Source organism: Triturus cristatus, chromosome 3_2, assembly GCF_964204655.1.
Source record: "Triturus cristatus chromosome 3_2, aTriCri1.1, whole genome shotgun sequence".
Classification (NCBI taxonomy): domain Eukaryota; kingdom Metazoa; phylum Chordata; class Amphibia; order Caudata; family Salamandridae; genus Triturus; species Triturus cristatus.
This window is the reverse complement of record NC_140584.1, coordinates 1,139,957,337-1,139,979,280: the sequence shown is the minus strand read 5'-3', so window position 1 is coordinate 1,139,979,280 and position 21,944 is coordinate 1,139,957,337. Positions and strand designations below refer to the sequence as shown.

General features: G+C 47.7%; 1 protein-coding gene across 2 annotated transcripts in view; it reads right to left on the bottom strand.

Annotated features, from left to right (window-relative positions):
* Positions 1 to 21,944, bottom strand: part of XRCC5 (X-ray repair cross complementing 5) — a 519,003-nt gene that overhangs the window by 419,568 nt on the left and 77,491 nt on the right. For both annotated transcript variants that reach the window (XM_085649958.1, XM_085649959.1), the window contains exons 6-7: positions 17,925 to 18,119; positions 8,021 to 8,135 (exon numbers count right to left, since the gene is read on the bottom strand). In XM_085649958.1, the coding sequence (XP_085506084.1) occupies positions 8,021 to 8,135; positions 17,925 to 18,119 (310 nt within the window). The remainder of the gene's footprint in view (positions 1 to 8,020; positions 8,136 to 17,924; positions 18,120 to 21,944) is intronic.

The following is a 21,944-nucleotide window of genomic DNA, read 5'->3' as shown; positions in this document are numbered from 1 at the left end:
TTTCATATAAAGTCTAGATAACTCCTTAGGTAATTGTAATTTTAGGCACCCCCCTTAGATCTAAATGAGCCCCCTTAGGTTCACAAGGTAGAGCTTGTTTAGGTGACAATAGGTCCAGATACGAGGACTCCATGATGAAACATGCTTCTGACTGAGGGCGAGTCCTATAAAAACACCAGATGGATATCAAGGGATAAGTTATCTTTAGGTTGAGAAGTCATACATACCCTTTACATGTCGTCTCTTTCATGTTGGTAGATTGGGCCTATAAAGGGCGCCTCAACCCAATACTGGAATCCAAACTTACTGTGGAGGCTGAGGGGGGAAAGGGCATTTCCAGTCTGTACAGAATCCTAGTAATTAATGTCCCAGATCCTATGGCAAAATTGGGGGAGTGGTGGGAATCTGATATGGGTAACAGTGATGAAGAGGTGTGCGTTGTGGCCAAGGTGGCATCAAAACAATTGGTAATCACTGCCAGGTTAAGACTTCTATTTATATACTCCTAAAGTATTTATTACTCCACCCCAATAGACTGTAGCCAATGGGGAATGGCAGTGGACCGGAATGCCTTCATTCGGGGTGGCATGAGGTACCCCTGCAAGTGATGTGAGAATGCCAAGCCTTCCAAAGATATTGGGCCAAAATCCTCAACACACTGGAATAAATTTTTGGAATGTCAATTGACCGAGACCCCCAGAAGTCAATACTGGGGGTGTTTCCTGAGTAGAATTGCCACTGAGAATAGAGGCAATTGATAAGTGTAGTGTGCTTGCTTGCGAAACTGGACTTTGTGAGTCATTGGAGGTCTTGGGAGGCTCACCCTCATTTGCAGAGTGGCTTAGTGGGGTGGATTACTGCTCTATTGCAGAAGAGTCAGTATGTACATCTAGGGAATTTCACAAAAAAGCACACACAAGGATTTGGGGTTGTTGGCAGGGACCAATTTAATATAACCAGATGTTGTGAGGCCAGAAACATCTCCAGAGGGATGAAGGAGTAGTTTATTTTCTGTAACTCCAGTTCTGTAGTAGGGGCATCTCTGTTATATTCATAATCTAGTGAATAGTCCCGCCCATGTGCGTGGACCCCGGAGCAATAAAAATAATCTCTTAAATTGTCAAGCCATGCAGACTTGCATCTACACTTAAGAGAGAATTCAAAGACAGATAATGCAGCCTATATCCACAGGCTACACTGTCCAGTACTTCAACTAGAAAATTCCACCAACAGCACTGCCTGCCCAGCTTTTTCCACAGAGAAAAACCTGCCTCTACCAGCAAAAGCCTCTGAAATGATAGAGAGGGAGGAATGGACAGACAAGCCCCATAGGCTGCCATTATGTGGCTCAGAACAGGATACTGTGCCTTTAAGAAAAACTTTCCAGAACTTTTCCAGTATCCCAGAATGCACAGCAGGTCCCTTTTACTTTCAGTTCTTTTTGAAGGCGTAACTCACCAGACCTGTAGCATTCCTTACATTAACATTTATCTCTCCACCGGGGAGGAGGGCGGGCGCTTATGACTATAACAGAGATACCCCTACTACAGAACTGGAGTTACAGAAAAGAAACTACTCCTTCTGTAGTAGGGGATCTCTGTGTACAGTCATAATCTAGTGAATAGAATGGCAAGCCCATCCCCACACCAAAACGGCGGTGGAGAAGACTACAAAATAATACCACTACTGTGCGAACAAATTTCGCAGCGAAGCCTGCCCAACCTTACCATCTGCCCTGGCATCCGTGTCCAGACAGTAATGCGCAGCAAAGGTATGGACCGACCTCCAAGTGGCCGCCTTGCAGATTTCTGCAATCGGAACATTACGCAGCAAAGCAGTCGTGGCATCTTTGCCCCTGGTGGAATGAGCCTTAGGTTTACCCCCCCAAGGTCTTATTAGCCTTTTGGTAACACAATTGTATACAGGACACAATCCACCGAGAGATGGACTGTTTGGAGGTAGCAAGACCAGTCCTGACTGATCCATAATTGATTAACAATTGGTCTGACCTACGAATATCTTTGGTCTTATCAAGATAAAACTTCAACACCCTCCTAACGTCCAGGGAATGTAGAGACCTTTCTGCTGGAGAAGAAGGATTCTGAAAAAACGTAGGTAAAGTTATGGTCTGGTTGACATGAAAATCAGATATAACCTTAGGAAGAAATTTAGGGTGAGTACGCATAACAACCTTAGCAGCATGAAATATCGTATAAGGTTCTAGGCAACACAACGCCTAAAGTTCACTCACCCTGCGGGCCGACGTAATGGCCACTAGGAACGCCGCCTTCCAAGACAGGTGCTGCAACGAAGCCTTGTGAATAGGTTCAAAAGGCTCCTTCATCAATCTGGACAGCACCACGTTCAATTCCCATGAAGGCGAGGGAAGTCGGACAGGAGGGAACACTTTCTTCAAGCCTTCCAAAAAATCCTTGATCACAGGGACCTGAAAGAAGGAAGTCTGTGAAGGGCATTTCCTGTAAGCAGTCAAAGCAGCGAGATGGACCTTAATGGAATGGAAATTAAGGCCAGACTGCGCCAAATGCAAAAGGTACGGAAGGATGACATCTTCCTTACATGTCGTCGGGTCAAAGTGCTTGGACTTGCACCAGATGCAGAACCTCTTCCACTTGTAAGCATAGGACGTTCTAGTGGAAGGTCGCTTAGCCTCCTTCAGTATATCCATACAATCTGCTGGTAGATTCAAATGGCCATATTGCACTATCTCAGGAGCCATGCTGCCAAACTCAAAGACGAGAGGTCGGGGTGCACCAACTGCCACCCGAACTTCGTGAGAAGGTCCGGCCTGCACGGCAGCCGTATGTGAGGAAGGAGAGACCGGTGAAGCAGGTCCGTGAACCACCACTGTCTGGGCCATTACGGGGCAATCAGGAATGGGTGGAAAAGCGTACAGAAAGCTGTTCAACCAGTCGATCCATAGCGCATTCCCCAGCGTCCCCCGCTGGTAGTACCTGGATGCGAAGTCTCGGCATTTGCTGTTTTCGGCGGTGGCGAACAGATCTACGTCTGGAGTCCCCCACCTTGCGAAGACGTCCCCTAGTACTCCGTCGTTTATGACCCATTCGTGGTTTTCCTGAATCAGTCTGCTCAGTGCGTCCGCCTGAACATTCTGCACACCTGGCAGATGCGTGGCGGTAATCGTCAGTCCTCGGGCCAGAAGCCAGCGCCAGATCGACTGCGCCTCCTGCGACAGAGTGCGTGATCTCGACCCCCCCTGCTTGTTGAGGTAATACATCGTGGTTGTATTGTCCGTCTGTACAAGCAGCGAGTTGGTCTGGAAGGACGGATGGAAGGCCTTCAACGCCAAGTAAACGGCTCTGAGTTCCAGGAAATTGATGTGGTACGTCGACTCCAACGGGGACCACTTTCCTTGTATCTGCAAGTCTCCGGAATGCGCTCCCCAGCCGTGGAAAGACGCATCCGTCATGATATTCTGTGTGGGAATGTCCTTGTGGAAGGGAACCCCCCTGAGGAGATTTTCCGCTGAACACCACCACCTCAGCGACTGAAGAGCATGCAGAGACAGCCGTATCTTGTCGTCCCAAGAACCTGTCCTCTGATCCCACTGATCCTCCAAGCACTCCTGCAGTGGTCTCATGTGCAGCCGCGCGTGAGGAAGATACACAAGGCCATCAATCCCAGCAGCGAAGACCCCTTCCTCACTGTCGTCGATGGAGCGGTCATAAGAGCCCGAGCCTTCCGAAGGAGTGATAACCGTCTCTCCTCCGAAGGAGACACGCTTGCTGACAGCGTATTGATGGAGGCCCCCAAGTACTGTATGCACTGGACCGGAGTCGGGACAGACTTGGACATGTTGACGTGCAACCCCAGCTTGTTCAAGAGAATGCACGTCTTCTGGAAGTGCGCTTGTGCTTCCGAGAAGGAGTAGGCCTTGATCAACCAATCGTCCAGGTACGGGTAGACAAACACCTTGTTCCTCCGCAGGTGTGCAGCTACCACTGCCATGCACTTCGAGAAGGTCCTGGGCGCAGACTTTAGCCCAAACGGCAGTACTGTGTATTGATAATGATTGGCGCCGACTTGGAACCGCAGGAACTTCCTGTGCTTCCGTGCAATGGGCACATGGAAGTACGCATCCTGTAGGTCTATGGCACAGAGCCAGTCTCCTCGTTGCAGCTGAGGGTAAATCTGGTGCAACGACAGCATGCGGAATTTCTCTGCGAATCCATTTGTTTGCCTGCCGCAAATCCAGAATGGGCCTGAACTCGTTCTTGTCCTTCTTGCGAACCAGGAAGAACCGAGAGTACAGACCTCTTCCCCTTTGAGACAGAGGTACGTGTTCCACCGCCTTTTTCCTCAACAGGATGTCTGCCTCCGCCTGGAGCTCTCGCAGTTGATACTGTGAGCTTACCGGCGGAATCGCTGGAGGCCGGCTGATGAACCGAAGACTGTATCCATTGCAAACAATATTCAGCACCTACTTGTCCGGAGTAATTTTTCTCCACTCTGCCAGAAAAAGATTGAACGCTTCCCCCCACTGGAGTGGGTAACGGTTGCAGGGGAAGTAACCGTTCAGGGCCGAGACCCAGCCGGGCCCTTGGTCGCTGTAGCGGACTGCTGGCCTCCTCTACCCTTCTGGTGCTTCTGGAAGGGTTTCCGGAACTGCTGTTGCTGTTGTTGCTGCTGTCCAGAGGCCTACCCACGCCCTCTGCCTGCAGCCCCGAACCGTCTCTGGAACGGGCGCTTTTTCTTCTCAGGCTTCTCTAACCCGACAGCCATCAGGGTCTCTGCCTCCGTCTTCATGCGGGCCATTTTGTCGTCCGCATGCTGGCCGAACAGGGTTTCCCCCAAGAAAGGCAGGTTGGCCACCCTTTGTTGTGCCTCCGGTTTGAGTGAGGTAAGGCTAAGCCAAGCGTGACGCAGTTGGTTGATGCCATGACAATATCCATGTGCCGCCAACAGAGACACATCCGCCGCCGCGCTGATAATCTGATTTGACACCAGCATCCCCTCACGCAAAGTTTCTAGAAAGTCCTCCTTCTTGTCGCGAGGCAGCAGCTCCGCGTACTGCTGGAGAGACTCCCATAGGGCACGGTCGTAGCGCCCCAACAGAGCCCCGGCATTAGCTGCCTTCATGGTGGTAGAACCCGTCCCACAGACCTTTCTGCCCGCCGAGTCTAGCCAACGGCTATCCTTATCAGGCGGCACTGTCGAGGAAGGAGTGGTAGCATGCTGCTTCCTTGCCGCCGTCACAATGACCGAGTCCGGTTTCGGGTCCATCCTCAAAAAGGTCGGGTCCGATTCCGGCGCCCGATACTTCTTCAGGAGCCTTGAGGGGGCTGGCTTCGTCACCGCCGGAGTGAGGAACAACTCCGTAGCGGGCTCCACTAATCCCGGCACTAGTGGCAGCAGGGGGCGCGGCAGGTGCTTCTTGTGCAGCGTCTCAAAGATCACGGATGTCGTAGGTGTTGGCACCGTCACCGTGGTCCCTAGCTTGGCCGCACCCCTCAGTAGCACCTCCTGGAAGGAGACTACATCGTTGACAGGCGATACTCCCGTCCCTGGCGAGTCCGACAGTGTCGGCGAGTAGTCCCTGGCAGACGATTGGGTGCGGGATCTGGCTCCGCGCCTCCTGCGGCGTCGCCCAGATGTCGACCGTCCACGGCTCCGTGATCTGCCACTCCGTCCGGAGCGGGAGCGCGATCTGGTTGGCGTCGGCCGCTCAGCCGGCCTCGCAGGCGACGGTGGCGTAACCTGGTGCCGCGGCCTCGGAGTTCTCTTCGGCGGTGTCGGATACCTAGGCAACGACACCGACCGTGGCGGGGCCACAGGTGGGCCCGAAGGTGTGTAAGGAGGAGGCGGAGGAGGAGGAGGAGGAGGAGGAGGCGGAATGGGAGGAGGAGGAGGAGGCGGAATGGGAGGAGGAGGAGGAGGCGGAATGGGAGGAGGAGGAGGAGGCGGAATGGGAGGAGGAGGAGGAGGCGGAATGGGAGGAGGAGGAGGAGGCGGAATGGGAGGAGGAGGAGGCGGCGGAATGGGAGGAGGAGGAGGAGGCGGAATGGGAGGAGGAGGAGGAGGCGGAATGGGAGGAGGAGGAGGAGGCGGAATGGGAGGAGGAGGAGGAATGGGAGGAGGAGGAGGAGGCGGAATGGGAGGAGGAGGAGGAGGCGGCGGAATGGGAGGAGGAGGAGGAGGCGGCGGAATGGGAGGAGGAGGAGGAGGCGGCGGAATGGGAGGAGGTGGAATGGGGGGAGGAGGAGGAGGAGGAGGAGGAGGAGGAGGATACACCACTGAGTACACCGAGCCCGGCGACTCCGTTCTCTTCCCTTGTGACCCCCGGCATCAGGACTCCTGCGCTGCCTCGGTGTCGATGAACGCCTCCTCGACAGCGAACGCCTCCTCGACGGCGAACGCCTCCTCGGCGGCGAACGCCTCCGACAGGTCCTCGACGTCAGGGATCCCCTCGACGGTGACCTTCTCCTCTTTGCCGACGGCGAACGGCGACCTCGCCTCGACGGCGAGCGTCTACGCCGGGACTGGTCTCGACGCCGATGACTCGACGGAGAAGTCGACGGCATCGACGCAGATGATGATGTCGTCGACGGCGGACTGCTCAGCTCCCTCGACGGCGAGCGTCTGCGCCGCTTCTCCCCAGAGCCCTGGGGAGACGGTGAGCAGACTGCAGCCATCCCCCTCGACGCCGTAGTTGACGCCGACGGAGAATGGGGACGTTTGCTGGGTTTCCTGCCCCTGGGGAGCCCCCCAGGGGCCTCAGCATGGGCAGAACCAGCCCGTCCTGACCCACCTTGTGCCATCAGCCTTCTGTCCTCCAGGCCTTGGAGCCTGATCTTCACCCTTTCTCTCAGGGTCCTGGCTGAGAAAGAGCGGCAAATGTCACACTACCCTGGAACATGGGACTGGGGAAGGCAGAGGATGCACACCCTGTGTGGGTCCGACTTGGCCTTCTTCCTCTCGCACTCTGGGCACTTGTCAAACAAGCCAGGCATGCTGACAACACAGAGCACACACAAGAAGGAAGGCAACAAGGTACTTAATAAGCACTTGAAGTGAACAAATCCAAATAAACCCTTGAAAAGGGAGAGCTCAATGCTCCAGGGTCCTGCTAGTAGTAGCCGGAAAAAAGAACTGAAAGTAAAAGGGACCTGCTGTGCATTCTGGGATACTGGGAAAGTTCTGGAAAGTTTTCTTAAAGGCACAGTATCCTGTTCTGAGCCACATAATGGCACCCTATGGGGCTTGTCTGTCCATTCCTCCCTCTCTATCATTTCAGAGGCTTTTGCTGGTAGAGGCAGGTTTTTCTCTGTGGAAAAAGCTGGGCAGGCAGTGCTGTTGGTGGAATTTTCTAGTTGAAGTACTGGACAGTGTAGCCTGTGGATATAGGCTGCATTATCTGTCTTTGAATTCTCTCTTAAGTGTAGATGCAAGTCTGCATGGCTTGACAACTTAAGAGATTATTTTTATTGCTCTGAGGTCCACGCACATGGGCGGAACTATTCACTAGATTATGACTATACACAGAGATCCCCTACTACAGAAGCAACATCGCGAGTTGTCCAGTGGCAGACTGACATAGTGTCTTTTATGCGTTTCAGCTCTATCTGTATTTAGACAGTGATTCTCTGTAAGTGACTGAACCAGAGATCCAATTGTTAGTGTCTCCAATTTACATTTTATAATATTGTTCAAAAGTCTACCCCACTCTGCGTTCAGCCCCACACTGGTGACATGGGGCAGTGGATTATGTATCAGGCAGACATTGTCACCTTGGTCCACAGAGCCAACTTACCCATGATTCCTTCATGACACTTAGAGGCCAGGTGCCTGGATGACCACCCTGCCATCAAGGTAATCCATTTGAAAACAAGTGCAACTTCTTTTCAGGTCGGCCGACAGCTGAGCGTGAACCCTGCTGCCACAGTTGCTATTCTCCCAACTAGCCAAGAAGCATAATTAATATTGGCATTCTAATTTAGAAAATTCGGAAAACAAAGTGAAGCAAAAGGCAACAAGACTTAACTGATTTGTAGCCCACAATTCGTATGGAGATCTGGCTTCCTATGGTTAGCTGGCAGGGCCAAGGCATGGGCCTCCGTTCAATCTTCTTAAAGATGGAGAGGCGCTGCAGGCTGTCCCTGTAGCAAGAAACAAAAGGAAGAACAGGCTGGAGTGAGAGGAAGTAACGTCAGCTGGAGAGTGAGCCAATAGCAGCACACATGGAGCATCAAGAGTAAAGACAGACTTACAGAACAAAATGACTCCCTTTCCTATATAAATAGTCACTGTTATTCGCTAGCTCTTCCCAACGGAACTATCCTATGGTGCATTTAGCATTAACCAAAGCACTGACCAAGGTGTGCCTGTAACCTTATGCAACCTCCCCGACTACCCCGGCTCGATTCAGGTGGCAAAGAGGCTCCAGTGACGAGGGCACCACAGGCTCCTCAATGACAACTGAGCATCCCTAGGCAGCAGGGTAGAGAGCCAGACTCCCTCATGTGATTTACCAGTTATTGGATGGCTTCTGCAAGAGACCTTAACATGGTTTATGAAAGTTGCCCAAAAAGGACAAGTGAGGCAGGGATTGGGGCTTTTTCCATGTGGAGGGTTTGCCAGACTCCCTTCACAGCCTAGTCTAGTGGAATTCACATGGAGTGGTTGGTGCAGCGATGGGAGCTAAAGAGAGAAAAACTATTTAAAATGTTCTTGGAGTAGAAAAATACAGCACAAGGTACAAAGAAGAGCAGGAAATAAAACATTCCTTCCACAGGATCTTCCTGGAGCTCGTGGGCTCATCTGTGATTGACCTTTTGTCGGTGACCCTGCATTATCCTTTCATACCAGTCCACTGTGAAGTTCACACTCTACTAATGAAGCGCTGCAGCATTGTGCTTGGACACACCTCAGCAGACCGTCTCATGATAAAGAGACAGAGCAGGCAGACTTCCATCTAAGCGTGGCCTCCAAACACTTGTGTATTTTCAAAGAGAACTGCTCTGCTCACTGGGAACGTCAATAGTAACTGACCTTATGACTCCAATAGGTTTACTTCCTGTAGCAACAGGCTGCAGCACAGCTTACCTTACCTTGCATTGGCTGTGTCAGCAATGGAGAGCATTGCTGGCCTACAAACATGGCAGCATACGGCGACAGGGCAACTGAGGATGGTGGAAGACGCCCTTCTGTAAATGACTGGTATCCTGGTGATTCCACTCCTGTAGTCTTCTGTTGGGTGCTCCGGCCTGCTACCTGGCGCCCTTTTCTACCTTTCCTACAGGGAGCCATCTGGCACCCTCCTCCGCCTATACTATGTGCCACTGGTACCCAGCACATTCTTACGCCTACCCCATTGGAAGATATTGCATACCTCTACCATCCACCTCCACCAATCCTACTAGGTACCAATGGATCCTACTGGTACCTTCTTCCGCCTTTCCCAATAGAAACCACAGCCTGCATCTGGCACCCTCCTCAGACTATCCAAATAGGTACCACTGGCCTTACCGGTCATCCCTTCTGCCACCACCAGCTATCTGGACTCCTCCGTAGCCCATGTATTAAGCGTCACTAGCTCATTTCTGACACCGACTTGTGCATAGCCTATTGGACTATAAGCTTTCAGTAGTTTAGCAGTAAAGTGAAAGTAAAGAATCTTCAGCACAGCACTATCCTTCACTAGAATCACTTACAGCAAACAGGCCTGTGAGCCCTTTGCTAAGGAGGTCCAAAGGTTAAATGCATAGCCCCACTCTCTCCAACTTCCTGTTTCCAGCACTCTGGTTACATCCAGACCCAAAAAAACTAAGTACTATTCTATGTACAGGATCTCATTTTTGACAAGGCCCTACTGGATTACAAATGGTCTCTGTAAAACACCATAGAGTTCCTTGGAGCTAGGCTAGTGTTACGTCACATTCCTAAAATGAAATAATACAATCGGTAACATGACGGTGGATGACCCAGGACCAGAAAGTGGTAAACATTTGATCAGCCATATCCTGCGCTAAACCACTCTCGTAAGAATTGATCAATGAATGCTAGGTCACAGAATGTCAGTTCATTAACTAGAGTTTTGGCCCCACCATTTAACATATATTTAATAAGGTTTAAGAGCTAGAGAGCTACAAAGAACGAGCTCATAGAGACGTTAAAAAGGCGGTTAATTAGGGAAAGGGCTACCCTTACAAACTTGATAAACACACCCTAGTGAGGACCGAACACATGTTTCAGTGAAACTCAGTTCAATTACTGGTGGCTATGGCACAAGTAAGTAAGTAATTCCCCAAAGAAATGCATGTTAAGTGTAAGTAGTACTAAGAAGTTTAAAGTCAAATAAAATAACAGAATAAAATCTGCAAATTAGTTTAGAAAGAGAGAAAATATCATAGGAATAATAGATACCAAAACAATTAAAATCGGAAGACATGATTTTTAAAAAAACTTTTAAAAAAGACCCTAGAAATAATAAAGTGATATTAACACATAAGTTTGCAGTTGATCAGGATTGAGACACAATTTCAGCCCAGGAGCAATGGAACAGAGGCCGTATATACCATAGCAAAGGTTTTACTTTCTCATTTAGTCTACATTTTGGAACTCAGAATCTTATAGTGGAACAAGATTCAAGGGCGATTTAGTCATTTTTTTGGTTCTCAAAATTTACCAGCAGAACAGGACTGGTAACTGCAGCAAGGCAGCAGTCTACGAAGACGAATACCTTTACTGCAAGATCCCACTGAACCTGTTTTCAGCGCTGCAAAGAACTCCATTTGGGACAAACCTGCCTGCCTTTGGTGTGCTCACTCGGGGTAAGCCTTCGCACCAAACGTCCTGGTCTTCAAGAGGTGGAAAAAAAACAACAAGCCCCACTTTTCCCCAACTGCAGAAACATTTCTTTCTAGTCACTCCTGCAGCTAACAGGTCCTCTGGGCCGGATTCAAGACACCAGGTCTTTTTCCTGCCTGGGCTTCCGCAATGTCCACTCCACAGCCCTCAGCTGTGCCTTGATGAAGTCAGCAGTACATCTACTTTTCGTGCCCCTGAAGTAGGCAAACATGAGGTGAGTCACCTCACCCTTGGATAGCAGTTCCAGTCCATGGGTGCCAGCCCGAGTCAGGAGTCCTTAAGTCTTTCTTCCAGAAGGGCCTTTGTCTTCAGGTGTAGTTTTCCTTGGTCCAGGGATTTGTTGAAGAGGATTAAACCCCACAGCCTCTTCATTCATTTTGCACTAATAAAACTCAAACAGTTTCTTGTGATCGGTGTAGCTCCAAAGTCCTACCCTCTTTAATCTGTATGTGCCGCCTCTTGCCAGCTTGGTTAGCTCTTTTGGGTTCTCGCTACTCTTTTACTCTGGCGACATATAGATTATTGTACCCATCGCAGATAACACTCAATTAGCTGCCGCTAATTTCCAGGACTGTACGCATGCAGTGGGTAGCTGGAAGAAATCTAACTGTCTTAAACTGAATGGCAAGAAGACAGAGGTTCGGTTAGGATGTGACTTTTGGGTCCAACCTCTGGTGGTCATAGGCGTTGGATCCCTTACGAGGGCCAAATAACTCCGCTAGAATCTTGGAAATTATTGTATTTCACAGATCAATCAAATCACGTCCACCTCTTTTGCCATTCTGTGTGCATTAACGAGATCTTTCCTTTTATTAACATCAATTCACTTGGAACAGGCCAGAACTGGCTCCCGTCTTGACTAGTAGAACACCCTTTACCTTGCAATAAATCAAGCACTGAAATCGACACTAAGCGGTGCATAATGTGGCAGCTCGCCTTATTCTCAACTTACCAGGAAAGCAGTCTGTGGCTAAGGAACTGTACAAGCTCCACTGGCTACCAGCTCTCAATAGGGCCATGTTTAAAGCCTTGTGTTTGGCACACAAAGCGCTTTACAACTCTGGCCCTAGATTCAGTGCCACGACGTTTCAGTGGTACGTTTAGTTATGCCATCTCAGATCATTTTGCAGGAGAAAGGTGGTGGTTCCAAGAGTTAAACATAATGGATGGGGAAGTAAATCCTGTTACTATCTTACGGCGAGCCTTTGGAGCTCTCTGCTTCTACATATGAAGCCATACCGTTATCAGGAAATGCATCAAGACCTGGCTTTTCTCTCCGATGGTTGTTCCATGAATTGCTGACTGGATCTCCAGCTCAAGGACCTGCAGCGCCAAGATGCCTTTGGGTAGAAGGGAGCAATACATATTCATTTTCATTCATTCATGGTGAGGTGCCAGTCCTATCTTTTGCACTAGCCATTGACTGGAGAATTTCTCCCACCCAAACCGGTCTACTTTCTGACCCTTAGCCCACCTCCATTTGCAGAACTTTCTCATTGCTTTATTGAAAACATTCCTAGAAGCCCCAAATCAAAAATGGCTTATCAATTTTTCCATCAAAAGGCACTCTGGCACAACCTAAACTTCTCCCTTATTCAGGTGAGATCTTACTCATCTGTCAAGGATGAAAGCTGTTTTTCCCTTGCTGAGACTGGAGCCAGAAATCTAAGGAGGGCCAGGGGAACGAATGGGAGCAGATTCTACCAGCCCCTTTAGACTTCTCTAAATCAAGAGATGTGGTGTGAAGGCTGTTCTTTGTCCTGCCAACTCCTGCTTCCCCCCCTTCCAAATGATGTAGACAGTTATTGAAAACACCCTTGTCTTCCAGCACCACAAGTCATGGGCCTTTGGAGAGAAGGATTGTTAACTTCAGCCAGGAATGCGTAGTGGGTCTCTGGAGGTGGGAAATTGTTAAACTTTCTGTTTTGTTTTCTCACTAAAATACAATTTCATTAAGTTACTTTTCCACTAAAGTTATCACAAATCTACTTTTACCAAGAAACGCCTTATGAAGCTAAATGGAAAATAACGTTGAGTCGTTTTACTAGCATACTCTCAGTGAAAGATAGGAATTAAGGATTTAATTATACCGAGGTCTCTTCATGGAGATCTAGCTGAACCTACACAGTGAAAACAGCATCTGGATATTTAGTCACTGTGCCGGAACACTATTTCAAATATGCAGGTTACCATTTTAATATAGATTAAGCATCCAGCACTGTGGGCTTACAAAACACACATCAATATATAAGGAAAATGTAGGCATCTGTTCGAAGAGTGTACAGCTATAGCTTCACATGATTTGCATACTCCTGCTATCTAGTTTTGGGCGTGGGCATTTGCAACTTGTTTTTCTTTGTAGAAGATTTTCGAGTCAGGAGATGCAACACCTCTTTTAGTCCACAATGTGCATGGCTATCGACTCAATTTATTATGTATCAAAATGAGCGAGAGGAAGAGAACTAGTTCTGATCCCCTGGAGTAATGTATCTAATCAAGAAGAACTAGTCTACATAGACGTGATAGGAGTCACAAAGGTGTATGGTTGATGATGCATGTTTAAACAAAAATCTTGTTTCTTTTTATAAAACCCTCACCCACCAACCTAGTTGGTGGCATGCTTCATCATCGGATCCCACCCGATGACACCGAATGTGTCCCGGGTGTGCTTCAACGCCTGTGTTACAGCGGAGCGGGTATGTTACTGAGTGTGCAGTGTTAGTGACGTGAGAGGTGATAGGTTTAAAAACTGTCCAGTGGTCCCATTTACCCAAAGGATTTACTTTAATGTTTGGGCCTCTGGCAGTAATAAAAGCAAGGCGTTGGATGCAGATGGAGTAGTATTTAGGGTACTCTTGCATCCAGTGGGTGGTCTACATGTTTCAGCCAGGCCTTATGTTATAAACTGGCTTTCCTCAGGACCTATGTGATGTGTGAAGGTATGAACTATGCTACTGATCGTCTCAGAGGAAAAGAATGTGTCGCACGCGCTAAGGTGCACCATATGTAAGAGGGGGCTTCCCTCTCAATGCATTAACAAGTGTATTGCTGCGAACGCCCCATGAGTATCCTGCAGGGGTGCTGGCTTGCGTATGAGCTCAGGACCCTCCTCTCAACCTGTAGTTGCTGCTACGGAACTCCGACGACATTATTTTCACACAGTGGGGCAGAATGTGTATAGAGTGTGAAGTGAGCGTAACTTGCTATACTATGCAGTGTCAATTGAGTAATGAAAGAATAAATCTGTAATGATGACAAGCTTCCAGGAAGAACAGCAGACACATGAGAATCAACAGCAATACATGCTACAAATAGATGCTTATAGGATAACGTGTAGTTTGTAGCATGTGTGGCAGTAGATAAACATACTTTACTGTAAAGCAGTACCCTCCATACGCGGTGACTAGGGAGTAGAGGAAGCAGTTGTGTGGCACAAAGTCCTTTAAACAGTCTGGCCAACCACAGCCTACTGAACGGCTAAGGTGTCCACATAGTACTGCTTGGTTAAAGTGTGTGGTGTTGACCAGGCACCCCCCTTTGTAGATGTCAGCTAGCAATCCTTTTCCACTTTCCTATGGAACAGGCTCGTGTGGTGGGTCTACGTGCCTTTCCGAAGAAAGACCATGAGTTCTTGGGTGAGCTTTAGATAGTCAAACTATAAGACTTTGTGTGCCAGATCGGTAGTTTAAGCTTTTGGGGGTTGGATGTGTAATCTGGGTTGCCTCTATGTGAGAAGACCCTGCCTGAGTGGCAGCTTCTTATGGCATCTAACGGACAGTTCCAGAAGCATGGAATATCAGAGCTGCCTGGCCAAAGTGGGAGCCACCAGGATGAGCGTCAAAGACAGACTCAGTTTCGTTTCCAGATACAGGAGAAACATGGTTCTAACTGTGAGCTGCTAGAATGACAATACTGACTGTTGTTTGGGGTAGGCTTTTCCTGTAACTTTGTTCAACATAGATCCCAGGAAGGGGTTGAGAGACCTGGTGACATTTACAGCATATCTGAAGTATGTAGCAGGGAAATTGCTGCTTGAGTGTGTGCTATGCACTGCTGCCTCCCACCACTCTTGATCAAAAAATTATCAGGGTATGGGAAGATGCGTGACACCCCACCTCCGTTCTCTCATAAGGAAATGTTTCGACAGGATGCATTTGTTTAGATGCCTGAGGTCCAGGATGGGCCTGAGGAAGAGTTCCTTTTTTAGAATGAGGAAGCAAAGAGAATAAATGCCTTTTACCTGATGGGGTGGAGGCCCTCTCTCTATTTCCCCTTCTTGCAGGAGCACTTGTACTACTACTTCAACAAGGCAGGGTTAGTCTGTGCTGAGGATGTGTCTGCGGCGAATCTCCGCTAAGAATCCACTGGTCTGATGTGATTTCCTCCCACTGATGGAGGAAATGTTGTAAATCCCATCGCTCCACATGCATTTGTACATGGAAAGAGAGCCACTAGGAAGTTTGTTTCCCCTTGAAAGAAGTATATATCCATTTCATGCTGTGCAGCAGCCATCTGGAGCACCTCATGGGAGGTTGGTTTATCATTCGTCGGGGATACCCTAATCGAGTTGTGGTCCAAGTCAAGATCACCCCAGTACAGCGGCATAGCATGGGTTGCCAGCGCCCGGGACTGTTCCCATAGGGAGATGGGTCAAGACTGATTTGCATACGGCTGGGTCTAAACTGGAACGGCGTGGCATGTAAAGAAAAGATGGATTTAACCCAGATCTGAGGGTGAATGTGGGATTGGTTCAACATTCCGTCCATCATTTGTTCTTTTTGCAATTAGCGCTCGGGGCAAGGCAAGTATCCTTCCACTTTTCTTTTAAAATTTTGTGCCCATATTAAAATGTTGCGCCCCTAATTTTGCATTCGTGGCAACCCCAACGCTACGCTATCTCCCCAGGAGTCGAAATTGTATTCCTCCCAAGGGTCATGCGTTGGTCCTGTGTCTAAGGGTCATATGGATCGATGGGATCATATGCACTGCCTGGATCAGAAAAGGTGTGTGGGTACCCCTCAGGTGACTATGGTGGAAGAGTTGGTGAAATAAGTGGCAGAGGTTGGGGAGGTGGAGTAAGAACATATGGGAGAGGGCTTATGCCCGTGTTTCTTAGACACTGGCTCCAAAGGGGCATCGGAGGAAGGTTCTTTTTCAAAGGTAAGTCTTCTATTGCAAGGGAAAGTGTCGGAGGTCTCTGGTAGAGGTGGTTTTACTGAGGCCTTACTGCAGATAGGGTAGATAAACAGACGCTTCTACCTGTTTTCGAGCTCCTCCTAGAATCTGTGTACTATCAGTGCCTCCCATTCTTTACATCAAGAAGTCGAGGCGGTCAGCGTAGACTGGACCTTCAGCATCATAGGGATCTTTGGTGCCGGCTTCAGTGCCGTCTTTTGTGTCGACTCTAGATGTGAGCGGAGGTGCTAGAATCCCTTGGATCAAGTAGGACTTAATGGTCAGCGAGGTTGGATGCCATTGGGCAGAGACTTGGTTGACCACAAAGCCTTATATCAGTGCCAACCGTAGCCTGAAAGCATCAGAGGCCCTGTAGGCACCAGTCTCTTTCTTTCCATGCTAGTGGCTCAATGCCAGACTCCCACAAGAGAGGTGGTCTACCTTCACCTGGGGCTTTTTATGCATGTGGGTCTCGGAGAGGAGTGTAGTACTTACTACCCTGGATGTCTACTTGGCTAGAGGGCCATAGATCTTCTGTGTCAGTTCAACTTCCTTCTCTTTCTTGCGTTCTGAATCGTGCCACGATACCGCTGCTGGCCTGTACATTGGCACAGATGCTAGGACTCTGGATGGACCTGTGCAATCACCTTTTTTGGCACTAAAGGGAACATCCTTTTTTAAAATGTCCAGAATCTGAGGATGCTTTTTGGTGCATTTTGCAATAAGCCCAGTGCCTCTGTCTACAGTACTTTATGATTGTTTCTAATAGCAAGATGAGGAAGGATTCGCAGGAGGTGCGCTCACGGTCAGCGATGAGGCACAGATTACAGATGTCATGGTGATTTGACCATGAATACTTAAAATTGCACCAGGGGCAAGGTTTGAAGAGTGTCTGTTCCGGTCTGAGTTTATGGTCGAAGGAGAACATTTGGTCCCCAAAACGCAAGGTAAGGTCCCCGGTGTCCGGTGCGTCAAGCAGCAGTCGGCCATCCTCTAAAGGTGTGCAGTGGAGTAGAGCCAGAGGGCTGCTGAAGCACAGACGGCTATCCTGACACTTCAATTTCGAAATTGAACCAGTGAGCGCTAAAAATGTGTAGGGAACACGAAAGGATCCGTGCCCGCTCAGTGTTTGAAACGGATGGCAGCAAAAAAAAAAAAAAAAAAAAAAAATGTATATGTAAGATTGAGTCTGTATCCATATACATTGTCGCCCACGGAGGAGTCACAGCACATCTTCTGACTCAAAAGACATCTTGGAAGAAAACTTGCAGACGTCAGAGCCCAACACTAGTTGGCAGCAGTATGAGGAGCAGGAGTATCCACATCCACAAATGCTACAAATAGTTTTTTTCTTCAGGGCAGATTTTCTTTCCATGTGTCGCTACAATGCATGATGTTAACCTGTACAGCACCAGATTACAGCAGTGGTTTTGGCAGCTACATATTTGTGTCTTATGTGGGCGGTGAAATTACACACTTCAAACTACATAGGACATTTAACTTACAGGTGTAATTTCAGTCCATTAACCATTTTACAAGAAAGTTAAATTGACAAATTGGGTGACATTTATTTTTAAAGTACCATTTTAGCACTAGAGCGTACGCATTGTCGCACTGTTGTGTAGCGTAACAGTGTACGAAGTCTTAATAACAGTAAAAGTAGGGCATTGAAAAGAATCAGAAGTCACCATGCACAAAAGGTGACTTTTCTACAGACTTATTTTAGTTTCATGTGTTCCATACAGCGGGATTCATGGCCACTAGTGGGATAACCAACAATTTGACATTTTCCCATATAGCGGATTAATATTGGCTACATGAGTGGACCGTAATCAAATTTTGTTACTCTGCAGCACATAAAATAGGCATCCTTCGAAGAACTGTAACGCGGCTTGGGGCATTACCTAAAGGTGTATACTTCATCCAGGCCATCTTCCTCATCCAAGGACATCATCATTTTCTTAACCGTTAGTATCCCCTCATTCTGCTGCTCGGATAATCCCTTCCCATAAAGGGCACTTCGATGTCTCCTGTCACCACCTCCACCTCCAGGTCCATCTTCATCATCATCCTCCTCCTCATCCACTGGGAAAGGCAAACTGAGGATAAAAGAGTAAGGTAGTTCTGATATATTATGATGACAAAATGTAGTAAGCATCTGTTCCAACCCACTGTGTCAGCCCATTGAAGATCCAACCACCAAACATTGCTGTATAGGACACACGTAATCCAGAGTTCCCTATGGTCTCTGGTGCAGTCCAATGTACCCTCGTACATTCCCAACACCCTCGAATGTTGATCTAGCCAAACACACACAAAATTCAGGTTCCCATATACTGGCCCAGGAGCGCTTGCACAGCCCCAAAAAACCTGCATGGTCCCAGACACCCCTGTACAGACAACAACCTAGCAAACCCCCAGGTGTCCCAATTTGAATTTAGTTCCAAGATGCCCGTCTCACCAGAGATCATGACCAACAGAATCACAGATGACTTTTATTAAAAAGGTAATGTTTGCCTTATTGCACACACCTGTGTCACAGACCAAATAGGTTGTACCTGGTGGGACAGTAGCTGTATTATTTATTTTTATAATGGTTTGTTAAAACACTTTATAACACAATAAATGTCCTTGTTTATACTGAATGCGGGAAAAGAAGTTCCAGGTCTCACGTAAATAAGCAGAGCAGATCCTTTGCTCCACCAAGAACTGATGCTCTACTAGGGACATAAATTCCCATAATCTAGAAGGATGATTATTTTTGAATGAACTAGGAAGGGGACTGAAATCACTCGGTTTGCCAGTCTCTTTTGATGGGCACCTAAAAAACCAGGTGGTTTATCGGAATATGCATCTACTAAGATAGCATAAAGCAGTTTATGAGAAATAATTATTTTAGATTTTCCCCTATCTTTTCAGGGAGATTTCAGATTGCATATCTTTAGGCGTAAAAACCAGCGCACAGTAAGGACATGGATTTAAACATAACTGTGTCCGCTGTGATATAGCAATCTGAAACCTTATGGATATCACTGTCAGGAAATACTCAAATTGCCTCCCATATACTCCCCGGCAACCATGGTGCAGATGGAAGATCAGACATGGCAGGTGGGGGGCGGGGGGGTATTACAATGAGAAGAGTACTGGGTTTTAATAAATGAAGGCAAGGTCATACTAGGGAGTTTCTGGCACTCAATGGCTGGGACACTGTTTAAATACCCCCTTTTAAATTATGTGCATTCAGTGAGGTGAATGGTTTCAAACATGAATGCACAGCTATCAATGTCATTGAGGGATCTGATTCATTGCAATCATCACTTAATGTGTTTAAACAGTAAACAATGTTTCACTGAATTTAAGCAGGTGAAAGAAGAGAAGTGTTTTTTTCTTGCGTGTTTACTTAAAGATTATTAAATAATGAACAGCCGTACAATATAAATTGAAACAAAGCACTATTAGATCGAGAGGAACTTTGATGCAGGCTGTGAGTCACGCAGTGCTTGCCTTGTTGAAGGTAGCAGAAGAGACACATTGAGTCCTCCAAATGGCTTATCTTCCTGGTTAAGGACAACCTCGTTGTTGGAGTGCTTCTCCTTAATGAACACTGCTTCTATTATGGACAAAAATGATGCAGCTGTAAGTCATCTTTGTAAGTCTAGTAAGCCCCTCTTTGGTGCGAAGATCAACTTAGTTAGCCAAGGAAAGGGAGGAATTTGGGTATTAATTTATAGAGGCCCTAAAATACCATCATAATGGTGCAGTATTTTCTGCTGTTCTGCTTATTGACAAATATCATTGCCACTATCCTGATTATTTTTATAACCATTATTCAAATTGCACACAGTAGGATAGAATTTTAATAAATATATGCACCCAGGATCTGGAACATCACCACCGCATCAGGGCTACCCCAAAATTGCTCCAATTTAATAAAGAGGTCAAGACAAATCTCTTTAAAGAACACTACATTTCAATGCATTAACAGTCCGCAAACCAGCAACCTCTCATATAGTCATTTAATGTATGCTTTCTTTGACCCTACATACCGCTCCGCTACCCTTCGATATATACACATAGACCTGTTGCAGAGGTATGCAGTCGCTACACTCATTGTGTACCCAGCACTTCTGTGTTTCTCCTGACGACCAGTGGGGTTAGGCTGCTTCTAGAGGTACCTTATGAAGTATCTGTCGCCCCTATTTGCTCTCTACACCACAATGGGTGTCCTTTTCCGGGAAGATTTACTCATTCCTGAAGCTCATTAGCCCACACCTCTATGGAAAGGATGATAAATTTGGTAGCAGGTATGGTTATTTATAACTATAACACACACGGAGGAGTAGGGAAACATAATCCAATGGTGGCACGTGCTCTTTGAGAAAATACTGCCCTCACTCACAAAATTGGGACATGTTTCATCATTGGGCTTGTTTCAATACACCCCTGTGCAGACCAACGCCTGGGGTAAAGAAAAGGGAGGGGAAGACAACAGAAACATAAAAATATATTTTGGGATCATCAAAAGAAAAGTGCAGTGAAGGATAAAACTAGCACGGCGGCGTCCCCTCTCAACAATTTATTCCTAGGCCCACCGGCTAGGTCTAAAAACGTGAAGGATGGTGGTGATAGGAGAAGATAGAGTTACTTTACCCCTCCTTACTGCCAAAGCGTCGACACGTTTCTGCTGTTTGATAAGTGCCCACAGTGTTGGGTCACACCGGCATTCCTCAGGACCGTTCAGATCCCAAAAATGTGTTACCCTCCGTACCTGTGTTAGGTATCCTTGGAATCTGTTACTTCCAAGCAAAGTGCTCCCCTATGTAACTCACACTCGATTATCGAGTTCCATATACTATAATGCTAAAACTGGCGAGAATTTGGGAGAGACCCCCTGTAGTCAAACTTTCACCAAGGTGGGTGCTCTACCCTGAAAGTGTTCCGCTCTCGCCATGTAGGTAGGTAGATGTGGTTATTTATAACACGTGATTTCTGTTCAAATGATCAATTGAGTGTGTGTGTGTATATATATATATATCCTGCTGGGGTCTCTGCTCTTTCGTTAAGATGAGATTCGTTTGATGCAGACCGTGTCGGCCAGAGACACACTTCAGAGACCCCCACTTCGCTAAGGGCCGGACTTCACTGGCGCTGCTTCGGCTGTTCTGTTTCTTCACGGTTGTGAAATGGTTCATGCCCGACCCAAGGACTGGGAGCTACATAACAGTTATGAGGTGATTCTACCGCATATTGGGCGGCACGTATTTTACGCGGCTGCCCCTGTTGACGCAGTTCCCGTGATTTGGGCCTGAAGTGGTGCGGGGACCCAAGGGAGCGCTTTATTAACACTACCAGCAGGACATCTTGGCTGACATCTTCATTGGAGCCCTGCAACCCGCCGGACCACATGGTTCAACATTCTCCCCACCCGTCACCTACCTGAAGCAGAGCACTGCATTCTGGATGTTGGAGTTCTCGGCTACCTTGAGGACTACAAACAGGGGTGTTTCGTTCCAGAGGGCGGAGCCTGTAGGACGACCAATAAAGGCAGCAGGAACATTTACCTGACAATGATGGAAGCCACCTGCATAATTTGGGCGCTGAGGAAGGCAGCACTATACCGAAATGCATTCGCCACGTCATCTTGTTTTAATAAAGGCTTCCTTGATCTTTCCTGCTGGGGTCTCTGCTCTTTCGTTAAGATGAGATTCGTTTGATATATATATTCACTTAAAAAACCATAGGTTTCACACATGTTATAGTTAGGTGGATATTTCACTCGTAAAAAACCAATGAAATTCCCCCGTTATAGTTAGTTGAGATAACTATAACTCGCGCGCCCGCAATCCTCTGCTCATGACGTCACATATTACATCACTCATGACATGGTCAGTGGCATCACTCATGACATCACTGATGACATCATC